Source organism: Papio anubis, chromosome 1, assembly GCF_008728515.1.
Source record: "Papio anubis isolate 15944 chromosome 1, Panubis1.0, whole genome shotgun sequence".
Taxonomy (NCBI): Eukaryota; Metazoa; Chordata; class Mammalia; order Primates; family Cercopithecidae; genus Papio; species Papio anubis.
In genome coordinates this window covers 50,042,554-50,057,095 of record NC_044976.1, presented here as the reverse complement: position 1 = coordinate 50,057,095, position 14,542 = coordinate 50,042,554, and the positions used below count along the sequence as shown (strand labels likewise).

General features: G+C 41.2%; 1 protein-coding gene across 11 annotated transcripts in view; it reads right to left on the bottom strand.

Annotated features, from left to right (window-relative positions):
- OSBPL9 (oxysterol binding protein like 9) overlaps nt 1–9,518 on the bottom strand; it is a 166,666-nt gene extending 157,148 nt beyond the window's left edge. For 5 of the 11 annotated variants that reach the window (XM_031668557.1, XM_031668574.1, XM_031668559.1 and 2 more), the window contains exon 1: nt 9,169–9,307. In XM_031668557.1, coding sequence (XP_031524417.1) covers nt 9,169–9,279 — 111 coding nt within the window. In that variant the 5' untranslated portion in view covers nt 9,280–9,307. Of the gene's footprint in view, nt 1–9,168 lie in introns of all 11 variants that reach the window. The other 6 variants (XM_031668599.1, XM_031668615.1, XM_031668562.1 and 3 more) reach the window with 5 other exon arrangements.
- Nucleotides 9,519–14,542: the final 5,024 nt, after the last annotated feature.

Sequence of the window (14,542 nt, the reverse complement as noted above, 5' to 3'; positions counted from 1 at the left end):
TAATCATACAATTGCCACTTTTGGAGTGGCATATTTAAGAACAACTCTACATCTTTCCACAAATTATTACCGCCAAGAAAACTGCTTGCAACAGAAGCAAGAATTGACCGCTTATCTGTTACAACACAGGAAGCAAAAGATCACACACAGTTCCACAGGCTCTGGATGACTAAACAAAAAACCTCTGTTGTTAATATAAGCTCAATCAGGTTTTACATAAACTGTGGAAACATACATTTTTGTTATTAGTATATTCCGTAAAACTTACAAGGCTGTGTAAACAAGAATTCCAAACAGCCTTCTGCATCTCACTCACCTATAATTCGAATTTGAAGGGCCATTCATTATTCTATCCACTAGGAGAATAATATGCCTCATTGTAGGGCTTGAAGATTATAATGTTCAGTACTGCCATCAAGGGTTTACAAGCTTGCTGTACAGATAGAGAATGTACTAGAGATATGTTTAGTTAATTGTAGCAGATGTAAAATGATTAATGCCCAAAAGAATTATATGAGCAAGGCTCAGAAGTCTTAGAAAAGGGAAAAATCAAGACTATCTAAAGTATTCAAGGAAAGTAAAAGATAAAAAATTTCCAAATAATTCTTCCCACTGATACTACTCACTATCTTAGGGAGTTTCTTTATGTCTTTTCAGGACGTTTTGATTTATATTTATTTTATTTATTTATTTATTTATTTATTTTGAGACTCACTCTGTTGCCCAGGCTAGAGTGCAGTGGCACAATCTTGGCTCATGGGTTCTGCCTTCCGGGTTCAAGCAATTCTCCTGCCTCAGCCTCCCAAGTAGCTGGTATTACAGAGGTGCACCACCATGCCCGGATAATTTTTTTATTTTTAGTAGAGACGGGGTTTCACATTTTGGTCAGGCTTGTCTCGAACTCCTGACCTCAAGTGATCCGCCCGCCTTGACCTCCCAAAGTGCTGGGGGATTACAGGCATAAGCCACAACACCCGGCCCATTTAGATTTAGACACAATTTTTCTTTTGTTCCTTTTATAATTCTAAAGCTACTCTATTAGATTTGGACTATTAGAAGGTACCATACAGCCAGGCGAGGTGGCTCACACCTGTAATCTCAGCAGTTTGGGAGGCTGAGGCAGGTGAATCACTTGAGGTCAGGAGTTCAAGATCAGCCTGGTCAACATGGTGAAACCTCGTCTCTACTAAAAATACAAAAATTAGCCGGGCGTGGTGGTGGGTGCCTTAACCCCAGCTACTCAGGTGGCTGAGACAGAAGAACTGCTTGAACCCACAAGGTGGAGGTGGCAGTGAGTGGAGATCGCACCACAAGGTGAAGGTGGCAGTGAGTGGAGATCACACCACTGCACTCCAGCCTGGGTGACGGAGAGAGACTCCGTCAAAAAAAAAAAAAAAGTACCATATATAAGCTCAATAAAAATCATATTTGATATATTCAAGAATGGTTTACTTAGAAAAGAATAAATTTGCTTTTAAATATTTGAAGGGAGTGGTGCCGATACCTTTCTAGGAGAATCTGAGACTACTTCTTTTACATGTTTGCAAGAGAAATATATACATTTAAGCCATTCAAAAATCTAAAATCTAAGAATTAGAGGGTAGATTTTTTTTTTTATAATCTGCTAAACATTGCTAAAGACTGCCAAATAACACTTAAATGTGTTTTGACTAGCAGTGGTTTTAAAACGCAAAGTCATCACAAGTCTCTTCCAGACAGTGTGCAACAGCAAAGAACATGATTTCTCTAACGACTCCTTTTACAAAGAATATCTTGAGTAGCCCAGGTAACTTACTAATTCAGTTTCTAATCCTCTCTCCAAAAGCAATACAAATCAAGAAAGAGGTTTAAACATTTGTGTGTAATGACTAAACAAATCATATTTAGCTATTCCTTATCTATTCCTTTTTCCAGTTTCCAGTGTCATTGTCCTAAATCTTTACTATATTCCTTGTGTCCTGACTGTATCCTCATTTTTAACATGGACCTTGCTTCCCATCCCCATACCATTTAAGCATATTCCTATTTTAGAAACTGTTCCCCTTCATTCCACATTCCATATCCTCTTTGCCCCTTCTACAATGAAACATCTTGAATAATCTCCATTCACTTCATATACTTCCTGCCTCCTACTTACTCTTCAAGTCACTCCAACCTACATTCCATACCTACCACTCCATGGAAACCGCTCTCCCTAGGAACATCAATGATGTTGATCAATCCAATGGATATGCTTTAGACCACATCTATTTAATCCTTACAGCAGTATTCAAGCCAATTTACTACTTCCACCTTGCCATTCATGACTGCCACATTCTTCTAGTTTTTCTCTTACATCTCTGGCATCCCTTTTCACTCTCCTGTGCAGGCTTTTTTCCTCTGCCAATCCCTTAAATTGTGATTGTAGTGGTTTAAAATCTGTCCATAAATTCTTTTCAAAAGGTAAAGCCTAATTCCCCTCCTCATGCCTGAAATTCTCATCCCCAGGAGCATGAGTGGAACTTAATGGCTTGTTTCTAATGAACAGAATAAGGCAGAAGTGGTAGTCTCTGACTAGGTCATAAAAGGCACTGAGGCTTCCTCTTTGCTCTCACTTGGATCAGAGCCAGCTGCTCTGTCATGATGACACTTAAGCAGCTCAATGGAGAGGCTACCTGGTGAGGAACTGAGGCCACCTTCCAACAGCCAGCAAGGAACTGCGGCTTTCTGATCACAGCCATGTGAGTCATCGTGGAAGCTGATCCTCCTGCTCCAGTCAAGCCTTTCAGATGACTGCAGCACTGGCTAATATATTGATTACAACTTCATAAGAGACCCTGAGCCAGAACACAAAGTTCTGACCCATGGAAACTATGAGGTAACAAACAGTTGTTTTAAGTTGCTATGTTTTGGAGTAATCTGTCATAACGCAATAGATAACTAAATCCAGTTGTATTTTCCAGAGTCCTATCCAAAGATCTCTATTCTACTGACTCTCTCAACTCTCCATAAAAGAAAAACTAATATTTATCTGCAGCCCAGATTTATTTTATGTTTTACTGACTGATAAGAGGCTATGCAGCCCAGATTTTTGTCCTAAGCTCCAGGCTATAACACGTCTTAATGTCAATTTCAACATGCCCCAAAGCAACCACTTCTCTCCCCCAACCTGTTCTTCCTATCCTCCTTTTTATCATTCATCCAGCTCAAGCTGAAAACCTACATGTCTTCAGACTCTTCCCCTTTCACTCACATCCAGTCACTAAATCCCATCAAAAGTGACCTCCTGATTACTTCTCTGCAACCATATTTAAAACACACACACACACACACACACACACACACACACACACACACTTCACCTGAACCTATTGATCAATTTTAACACTATAGAGAGACAAGCTAACATCAAATGCCTCTTGATTTGACAGGTTCCACCTATATAGTATTCTTGCCCAAAAGAAACAAAATAAATTTGATTAAGCTTTCAGCTCAAATTATCAATTCATATAGGAAATACAGAGGACAAAGGAACATGTTTAAAAATACCAAAATGATGCTTCCAACAAAATGCAAAATGTGGAAAATTCTACAGAGTAAATGACCTGGTGTCTTACACAAATAAATTGCCAAGAAAAAAAGAGGGAGAACTAGAGATTAAAAGAGATTCTATAATTTTATATGCAGATCTTGTTTGGAATTCCGACTCAAACCAACTGGTAAGGAAGGAATGTTTGCAATATTCTAGGAAATTTAACAGACTGGATATTTGATATTAATAAATACTACTATTTAGCTGCAATAAAAGTATTTGATAACATTCTTTAAAATAGAGGTACCTTAACTTTCTTTTTTTTGAGACAGAATCTCGCTCTGTCGCCCAGGCTGGAGTGCAGTGGCATCATCTCGGCTCACTGCAAACTCCACCTCCTGGTTCAAGTGATTCTCCCTGAACGGAGAGGCTGAATTCTCGGCCTCCCAAGTAGCTGGGATTACTGGCGCCAGCCACTGCCCCCAGCAAATTTTTGTATTTTTAGCAGAGATAGTGCTGGCCAGGCTAGTCTTGAATTGCTGACCTCAGGTGATCTCCCTGCCTCAGTCTCCCAAAGTGCTGGGATTACAGGCGTGAAGCACCATGCCTGGTCACATACTGAAATATTCACAAAGAAATAATACAGTGTCGCCGGGCACGGTGGCTCACGCCTGTAATGCCAGCACTTTGGGAGGCCGAGGCAGGTGGATCACGAGGTCAGGAGATCGAGACCATCCTGGCTAACACGGTGAAACCCCATCTCTACTAAAAATACAAAAAAACTAGCCGGACGTAGTGGTGGGCGCCTGTAGTCCCAACTACTCAGGAGGCTGAGACATGAGAATGGCGTGAGCCCGGGAGGCGGAGCTTGCAGTGAGTCGAGATGGTGCCACTGCACTCCAGCCTGGGCGCAGAGTGAGACTCCGTCTCAAAAAAAAAAAAAAAAAAAAAAAGACAAGAAATAATACAGTATCTGGGATCTGCTCTAAAAATAATTCAATAGACGAGGAAGGAGTTAATGGGAGTACTAATAAAACAAGATTGGCCATTTGTTGGTATTTGCATAAGCTGGATGAAATGAATTCATTTTACTGTGCTCTTTACTTTTATGAATGTTAAAAATTTTCTATAATAGGCTGGGCACAGGGGCTCATGCCTGTAATTCCAACATTCTGGGAGGCCAAGGCAAGTGGATTGCTTGAGCCCAGAAGTTCAGCAACATGGTGAAACCCCGTCTCTACCAAAAATACAAAATTAGCCCGTCTTATAACTTGGTTTCAAAATAAATGAATAAATAAAATAGATTTAATTTTTTTTTTAATTTCTATAAAAGTTTTTTCAATAATAATAAAAAGTGCTTACAACACTGAAATAACTCTCCACTGCCCTGGGGATAAAGTTTAAATTCCTTAACATGGTTTGCCAAGAAAGCCTTTCATTATCTGTCCTCCTGCTTAGCTCTCCAGTTCATCTCTCACTACTACCTACCTCATAGCCCAACCTCCAGAAATGACAAGTTGCTTACTCTTGTCTCCTCCAAAAAACTTTTATTCCCTTTGTCTCAAGCACTTTTCCCTTTTTGCTTACATAGCTAATCTCTACTCGTCATTCAAGTCATAACAAACCTGCTTCTCCAAGGAAACCTTTCCTAACCCTCCAAGACTGAGTCAAGTAGCCAGCCCACCTATGTATCCCCCTGTGCTTCCTCTATCACAGCTCTTATATGGTATGTCCCCCAACATTTTATAGGTACCATGAGAGCATGAACAATTTCCATCTTATTTGCTACTTTTACCCCACTTCTTAACAAAGTGCCCGGCACACAGTAGGTAATCAGTAACCTTTCAAAAATTAACAAAAGGCACAAATTCCTCTAACTTTCTAAACTTTCAACTCCTCATAGATCTATACCTCCCCCAATTTTCCTTCCTTCCACATCTTCTTTTGTGATTATGAGCCACATAAACAATTGGTTGCTCACATAGTGTTCCCAAATTTATATCCTTAGCTCTCCCTGGCCATTTCATCTAATAAAAATTCAACTAATAAATTATGTGCTATATTCCAACAGATCTTCATCTCCAGGCCTGCCCTCATGGTTCCAAATACCTTCTGGACATAATCTCCTGTTACCTTCCACACACACCTTAATACTAGAGCTGCTTAGAAATTCTCAATATTCTCTTAATGCACCTTTTGTTCTCAAGTTTCCCAATCTGTGCATATCCTTTCCCATTACCTGAAATGTCCTTCCCCTCTTCTACCTTTATCCTTTCAGTCTCAGCCCAAATGTCTCTCTGGCCTTTTCCAGGCAATGTTCCCACAGTACTCGGTTCTTTTTTCTATTGCAGAATTTGGCATATTGCTTTGAAATGATGTTTAGGTATTTGCTCTGCTAGACTGTGAGTTCCTACATGGGAGAATTACTTCCCCTTCATGCTTGCACTCCTATCACATATAGTACAATGCCTGTTATAGTCAGCCCTAAATAAATGCTTGCTGAATGAATTATAGTATATTAGATTTCTAATAAATAAGAGAGAGAGAGCTAGAGCTGAAAAGAGTGCCCAAATCTACTTTCCTAAAGGAAATAATCAGTTTCCCTGTTCCCGTATTGGGCAGAATAAAAATATAACAAGCTCTTTTTTCAAAAACTAAAGACTCACAGATTATTAAAACAAAAGAAATTATGAAACAAAAGAAAAGAATAAAGCCCATTCCATCCGCTGATACCAAGTCTGGTGAGGACACAGGCTGAAGTGAGGTTTGTGTAAATCTATTCAGTTCACAGCAATCGCAATGATCCTAACCCAATCCTGAGATTATCTCAATAACAATTCTCAGTAAGGCCAACTCTAAAACAAGGTCACTCTAGTTTAGTTCAGGGTTTTCAGGACCACCCTAGAATATATACAACCACAGAGACAGACTACAAGTCAAGTGATTTTGGAAACAAGAAATAAAGGTATGCTATTTACTGCCTTGCTTGGAAGGCTACACAATTAATTCAGATATTCTTCCTGGAAGATGTAGCTCCAAGTTATTAGCCACATGCAAATCAATAATATGTACCTTCAAATCCTTCAGAATCCAAACAGACTGAAATAATGTCATATGTGTAGAATTCACTGCCAAAATCCAATGTGTCTCCTACCTTCCGTTTTAAATAAATATCTATCCTTTTCCCATCTTTACTAGATCTCCTCTAATTTGAGATTGGCTATCATTTTATTTTCACAAGATGGTACAATTATCTGTTGTTCCTCTGTAAGCAAATACTTTAATATCAAAGAACTAGAAAAGAAAAAAAAATATTCTAAACAGTCATTAGTGAGAAATACGATACTTCCTTTCTCTGGCAAGGATAATGTTTTAGGGAATCTAATCTCAAAAAGAAGGGTAAGTATTGAGGGGGAAAAAAAGTATTTTTTTTAAACCCTATATTTAGCCAGTAAGAAAGGAGATATTTGTCCAAGTATTCAAAAACTAAAAGGGCAACAAAGCAGAAAAAGGATACATGAAAGGAAGAAAAAGAGGAAAAAGGAAGATTCTTTCTGGGCTAGGCATTCCCAAGAACCTCAGCTTGGGGGCCTCTCCAGTATGGTCCTAGATTCAGATCCACACAAATTTGGGATTTGTAAAGTAACTTAACTGCATAGTGCCACTCACTGAAATCACTCTATCTTGAATAGAGTTTATGGGATTTTCTGATTATCACATCTACTGAAACCCCATTATTACTTTTCCTTTATCTAAGCCATGGCTTTCATTAATTCCAGAGTTTTCAGGATATAATATTCAGTTGCCTCTCCTTCATGCCTACCTAAAGACAATCTTGAACAATGTGTTTAAGACTCACTAAGGTTTAGTCTTTTTTTCCCTTTAAAAACTATGTAAAGAAAGCTGACAGTTGAAGGATGATGAAAGTAATACTTTCACTTTTGCAAGCTTGCCTTTAGTAACTCACAACTTACACCTTTCTCCTTCCTGTAGTGAAAGTGAAGTTTAGTAGAAAAAGTCAATAATTTGGTATCCTGATTCCATCACTTAGTACTATGTGATGTTGGGCAAATTGCTTTAAAAGCCTGGAGCCTCATTTTTCAAAACTCTTACTGGGGATATTAAATGGAGATAATGAATAACCACCTTGCAGAGTCATTAGGAGTGAAATGAATTAAAGGACTCACTAAGCTACTATATAAGCTCCAGAGAAGAAGAACAGTAAATGTCTTTATTACTGTTGATTCTTGCTGGCATGAAAACGTACATAGCAGCTCAATGATATTTTTTAAATGAACAAATAAATTCAGTGTCCCCTTTCTCTCATCAACATTAACCCTTCTTCCATAATCATATGTTTTTCTTTCTGTCTTCTATTATTTTCTAAAGCTTTCTGGGCATTCTATTTTGTCCTTTTAAGTATTTTCTTCCCTCATATCAGCTATCGTTAACTATACACCATTCGGAGAAAGTACCTTTCTAAGTAAGTTACCTCCCTAATACCACCCACCCTCCATATCGAATGCGATGAGGGTGGAGGGGATAGTCAAAACATAAGATTCAAGGCCGCACGCGGTGGCTCACGTCCGGCAGCACTTTGGGAGGCCGAGGCGGGCGGAACACCTGAGGTCAGGAATTCAAGACCAGCCCGGCCAACATGGTGAAACCCAGTCTCTACTAAAAATACAAGAATTAGCCGGGTGTGGTGGCGCATGCCTGTGATCCCAGCTACTCGGGAGGCAGAGGCAGGAGAATCGCTTGAACCCGGGAGGCAGAGGTTGCAGCGAGCTGAGATTATGCCACTGCACGCCAGCCTGGGCGACAGGGCGAGACTCCGTCTCAAAAACAAAAAACCACACACACACACACACAAAGCAAAACAAAAAACCACATAAGATTCATAGCAATTCACCTACTTGTCCATAGCCACCAACTCATGTTAACAGTGAAGCCCTGAACCCAGAATATAACTATAAGAGGACACTGCACTATCCCTTGTCTCTCTTCGCCGACAACAGACTCGCGTGTAGGAAATCCTCGGCTCTCAAAAGTTAAGGCGTCGTTTGAGCTCGCCTCCCGCTAAATAGAGGGGTGCGTCCCTTGAATGAGACACACAACCTGAACCGACTGGAGGGATTTCGGACCCCCTGGTGTTGCCCGAGGGCTGGTCACCTTTGGACCTGTCCCGGCTCCTCCGGTCACTCTTCCGAGGACGCAGAGCGCTTCACTCCCTGGAGGGAAGCTAAGGGGTGCGGCCGGCTACCGGGCCTGGTGGGACAGTGTAAAGTCCAAGACAACATATGAAGACGGCATGAACCGCACGACTGGACCTTTTAAGCCATGACTACGACCACCCTTACCCACTCACAACCATGCCGGACCCCATTATCGCTTAACAGCGGACCCTAAGAAAGAAACTTGGCTCACCCCCAACCCATAAATCAGACAGCTAGTTTCTATTTATTGGCTGCGCCCCTCTCTCCCTCACCCTCATTGGCTATCCGAGACGTAAAACCCTCCCCAACAAGGGAACCCTCTCGTACGGCGGCACCCCCAGACTAGCAATCTCAACTCAGCCACCTAAAACCCCGGTTCCCCACCTCCACCCAGGAAACGCGGCCCCGAGGTGCCTGGAGCTGTGCCCTCCAAGAACTCACCGTGTAGTAGGAAAGCAGTCCTGCATTGTAGTCCAGCACGAACCAACGGTACTGCCAGCCCTTCATCACGTTAGTCCATTTGCTCAGCGGCCCTTCCATGATGGACGCCATCTTGGGAGCCGCCAATGACAACAAACGGCCTGACGTCACTCGCCTATATGGCATTCAGCATGCGGGGGGCGGGGCTACAGGGGGCGGGGCGGGTTCGGGGCGGTGCCTGGGCGGTGCCGGCGGATGCTCCCAGCGATCAAGTCAAACATGCTTTCTTTGGGCGCCTATTGTGTGTAGGACTCCATTGCCAGGGATGCGAGAATGCAAACGCGAATACTGCTATTAAGATTATTTACAATCTATCATGGGATTAGAGTAAAGAAAAAAGATTATGAACATATTAATAAATAATTTTACTGGCCATGGTACCTTCCACTTCCAAAAGATTTCATATCTGCATTCATTCCACAAATTCATTCATTTAATAAATATTCGCTGTTTTGTGCTAGGCATTCTTCTAGGCATTGGGGATACAACAGAACCTTCATGACAGGTGAGGGGAATGGTAAAATAAATAGTAAATTATATCATACATTAAAAAATCATAAATGCTATGGAGAAAAACATAATCAAGGGAGGAGAGAGCGTTGGGGCTGCTATTTTAAATTCCCAAACGGGGAAGGCCTGAATGAAAAGGTAACTTTTAAGCAAAGAGCTGAAGAAAGTGAAGGAGGGAGCCTGGTGGAAGAGCCTTCCAAGACGAAGGAATAGCAAATGCAAAGACCAGATTTTAGGAGTGAGCGTGGCATCTTGAGGGATCAGCAAGGAGGCCAGTGTGCGTGGAGCAGTGAGCCAGGGAGAAAGTGGTGGGAGACAAGGTCAAAGAAGTAGGGATAGATCACTAACACCCAACGAGGGCAATTTAAGTATTTATTGGCCGGGCACGGTGGCTTGCCCCTGTAATCCCAGCACTTTGGGTGGCCGAGGCAGGCAGATCACTTGAGGTCAGGCGTTCGAGACCAGCCTGGCCAACGTGTTGAAACCCCGTCTTTTCTAAATATACAAAAATTATCAGAGTGTGGTGGTGCACCCTGTAGTCCTAGCTGAGGCACAAGAATCTCTTGAACCTGGGAGGCAGAGGTTGCAGTGAGCCGAGATTGCACCACTGCACTGCAGCCTGGGTGACAGAACCAGATTCTATCTCACACACACACACACACAAAAAAAGGATTTATTGACCACCTACTATATCTAGGCACTGTTGGAGGTCCTGGGAATACAGCAGTGAATAAGCTGTCTCAGAGCTTAAATTCTGTGATGAAAGCAAACACTAAACAAGTAAACAAGAAAAATATCCAATACTGATTAACACTGCAAATAATTTAATAAATTATTTTAATAGGAAGTCAATGGGTAGCTGATTTATACTGGGTGGTCAGGGCAGGCTTCTTAGGAAGTGGCTTTAAATTTAGATATAGAGGATAAGAAAAAGCCAGCCCTGCAAATATCAAGAGAAAGAGCTAAAAAGGAAACTAAAAGATGAGGCACTAACTGGAAACGGAGGTGTGGTCAAGGGAAGGGCTTTCTTTGTCCTTTTTTAAAATTATTATTTAGATTGAAGACACTAGAGAATATTATTTTCCTGATTTTCAAGAGAGGGAAAAACTGGGGACATCCTAGAGAAAAGAGAGAATAGCAGCAGTGAAGCCCTTCATAAGATTGAGACTACTTTTTATGTTGGCAAAACACTGGAATAAAATACAAAAAAGAAAGAAAGGAAAAGACTGAGACCCCAAGCCCAAGTGCAAAGGTTGACTTTTGATAGTAGCAGAGATACTTCATCCAGAGTAACAAGAAGGAAGAGCAGAGAGTATGGGTTCAGATGCCAGTGGGTCAGTAGTTAGATGGCATAGAAAAGAATGAGTTTGTTTCTTTTCTTTTCTTTTGTGTGTGTGTATGTTTTTTGTTTGTTTGTTTGTTTGTTTGTTTTTTAAGACAGAGTTTCACTCTTATCGCCCAGGCTGGAGAGGAGTGGCGCGATCTCGGCCCACTGCAATCTCCACCTCCCGGTTCAAGTGATTCTCTTGCCTCAGCCTCCCGAGTAGCTGGGATTACAGGCGCTCGCCACCATGCCTAGCTAACTTTTGTATTTTTAGTAGAGACGGGGTTTCACCATGTTGGCCAGGCTGGTCTTGAACTCCTGACCTCAGGTGATCCACCTGTCTCGGCCTCCCAAAGTGTTGGGATTACAGGTGTGAGCTACTGAGCTGGGCTGAGTTTCTATTTCTAGTTGAGAAGAGGCTCAAAGCTTAGTAGTTAAGAATGTGGATCCTGGTGCCATAGTACCAGAGTTTTAATATCGAGAGTCATCACTTAGTAGCTACATGGCCTTAGGCAAGTTTGCTAACTTCTCTATGCCTCAGTGTCCCCTTCTTTAAAATGTGCGTAACAACAGTAGCTGTCTACGAAGGTTGTTTCAAAGATTAAGTGAGCTCCTGTGGGTAAAGAGCTTAGATGAGAGCCTGGTAGATAGTAAGCACTCTGTTAATGTTAGCTCTTATTCTGCAGTTATACAGGCAACAGGAGAAATACATAAATAAATAAGTAAATAATTATTAGTTCTTAGAATTTTCCCAAAGAAATGTGGTGTGGGCCGGGCTTGGTGGCTGACACCTGTAATCCCAGTGTTTTGGGAGGCTGAAGTGGGAGAATCGCTGGAGGCCAGGAGTTTGGGACCAGCCTGGGCAACATAGCGGGACCCCATCTCTACAAAAAAAATAAAATTTAAAACTAAAAACGTTTGTTGGCTATGGTGGCACACATCTGTAGTCCTACCTTCTCAGGAAACTGAGGTAGGAGGATTGCTTGAGCCCAGGAGGTCAAGACTGCAGTGAGCCAAGATCACGACACTGCACTCCAGCCTGAGTTGGATGTCAGAGTGTGACACTGTCTCTACAAGAAATTTGAAAAAGAAGTAAATAAGAATATATCTCTACAAGAAATTTGAAGAAGAAGTAAATAAGAACATATCTGAAAGGGATTACAGTAAAAAAAAATGAGCATCCTATTTCTCCTTTCCTTTCTTTTCCTTGGGATAGTCTCTTTTCTATAGATTACAATTTAATAAAGGTTTCTGGGGATAAGGAAGATGTTTGGCATCTTCGAGAAAGCCAGGCCAGGCTCAGTGGCTCATGCCTGTAATCCCAGCACTTTGGGAATCCAAGGTGGGAGGATCACTTCAGCCCGGGAGTTACAGACCAGCCTGGGCAACAAAGTGAAACTCCTGGGCAACAAAGAACAGCCTGGACAACAAAGTGAGACCCTGTCTCTACAAAAAATTTAAAAATTAGCGAGGTTGTGGTGGCACATGCCTGTAGTACCAGCTACTTGGGAGGCTGACGCAGGAGGATTGCTTGAACCCAGGAGGTCAAGGATACAGTAAGCAGAAATCGCGCCACTCCCCTCCAGCCTAGGCAAGGCAACAGATCAAGACCCTGTCTCAAAAAAAAAAAAAAGAAAAAGAAAAAGAAAAAAAAGAGAAGAAAAGGCAAGGCTTGGTTTAAGAGACATGGTTCCTATTCAGGAGCTAACCAGGACATGAAACATGCATGCAACTGAGTGTGGCACAAAGTCATTTCTCTTTCCTTTTGGATATATTTTTTTCTTATTAATTCCACCATTTGTTATCTACCCTATGCCAGGGACTGTGCCAGGAATGTGATATACCTTATCACATTTAATCATCACAATAACCCTGTGAGTATTTTAATCTCCACATTTTACAAATAAGGAAATGAGATTCAAAGAAATGAACAAACTTACCCAGGTATCTTAGAGTATTAATTAGCGAATTAACAAGTATCTGAGTCCATATAAACACATATCTGTCTTTTCATCATGCTACATGGCCTCCTTAAAACACACTATACACTTCCTATAGAAACTTGATGTTCCAGACTAATCAGCAGAATGGCTCGTGTTGCTGATGTCTTCTGGGATAAGCAAACTGTGGGGATCTTGAAACATCATGACTCAGATTGAGTTAAAACATTTATATAGTGTTCATTAGTATCCCTCCATTAGCTTCTTAACAGCAGGAACCAGGCTTTATCTTTGTAGCCCTAGAAACTAGCCCAGTTCTTGGCACACAGAAGGTGCTTAATAATTAATGTTTGATCTGAATTATGTGTTCCATTGAAACCGACCAAAAAGTTTCAAGGATTCTGCTAAACTCCATCAGTTACATTGTCTCCTTTATTCCCCTCAACAATCCTTCAAGATTTGTACTATCACACCTGTTTCACATATGAGGACACTGGGACACAGAGTTATTTAGTGGCTTGCCCAAAGTCACACAACTAGTAAATAGCAGAACCAGAATTAGAATCTAGGTCTTTTTATGCCAGATCCATTTCATCCCAGCAGCAAGCTTATCTGCATTGTCTATGTGTAAATGTCTTGATCACTTCTCAGTCTTTTGGCTAAGATTAAGTGTAGTAAATAAATGTCTTGGACATGACACAGGCAACGTCATCAACTTCTAAATCAGTTTTAACTTTCATCAGGGTCACCAGGCATCAGCAGGCTCTACTTAGCTTCAAATGTCAAAACACAGGTGATCAGGGAGAGCCAGGATCAAGTGCCATTCTTGACTCCTAAAACCATGTCCAATTCCACAGCACTTTTTCTACATTCTACACAAAGTGTCAAACTACATGCTTTAGATAATTAGCTGAAGTTACACATGGTGGAGACACATTGGCTGTAGTTCCTACATTCCTCAGTGACTGGCATCTTGTGGAACTGATGTGGCAGCTGATGCATAGCAGAAAAAGAGGATTAGACTCAGAACTGAAAGGTAGAGTCAATGTTAACCATAAAACATCAAAAACTCATCAAGGACAGGAGCTGGGACAGATTCATCCCAGCATTCAGAATATCAATAAATATTAAACTAAAGACATGATTTTTGAAAGACCGTTCTGGCAGCAAAATTGAGGACAAAATGGAGAGGAGCAAGATGAGATAAGAAGACAGAGAGTTTTAAAATGCTAATTAAGCAATAGAGAGTTTCAGTTTGGACAATGACATCATGGATGAAGAATAGGAAAGATACTATTCTGTATATTTATTGAGAAACATTTTGGAGATAAGATTTTAAAACTCACTAAGCAATGGAATTAAATGAGGAGGGAGTAAGAAGAATCAGAGATAATACCAAGGTTTCTTACTTTTGTAACTGAATAATCACTTAGCCAAGCTTTGTTTTGTATGTATGTATTTATTCATTTATTTATTTAGAGACAGAGTCCCACTCTGTCACCCAGGCTAGAGTGCAGTGCAATAGCACCATCTCAGCTCACTGCAACCTTCGTCTCCCAGG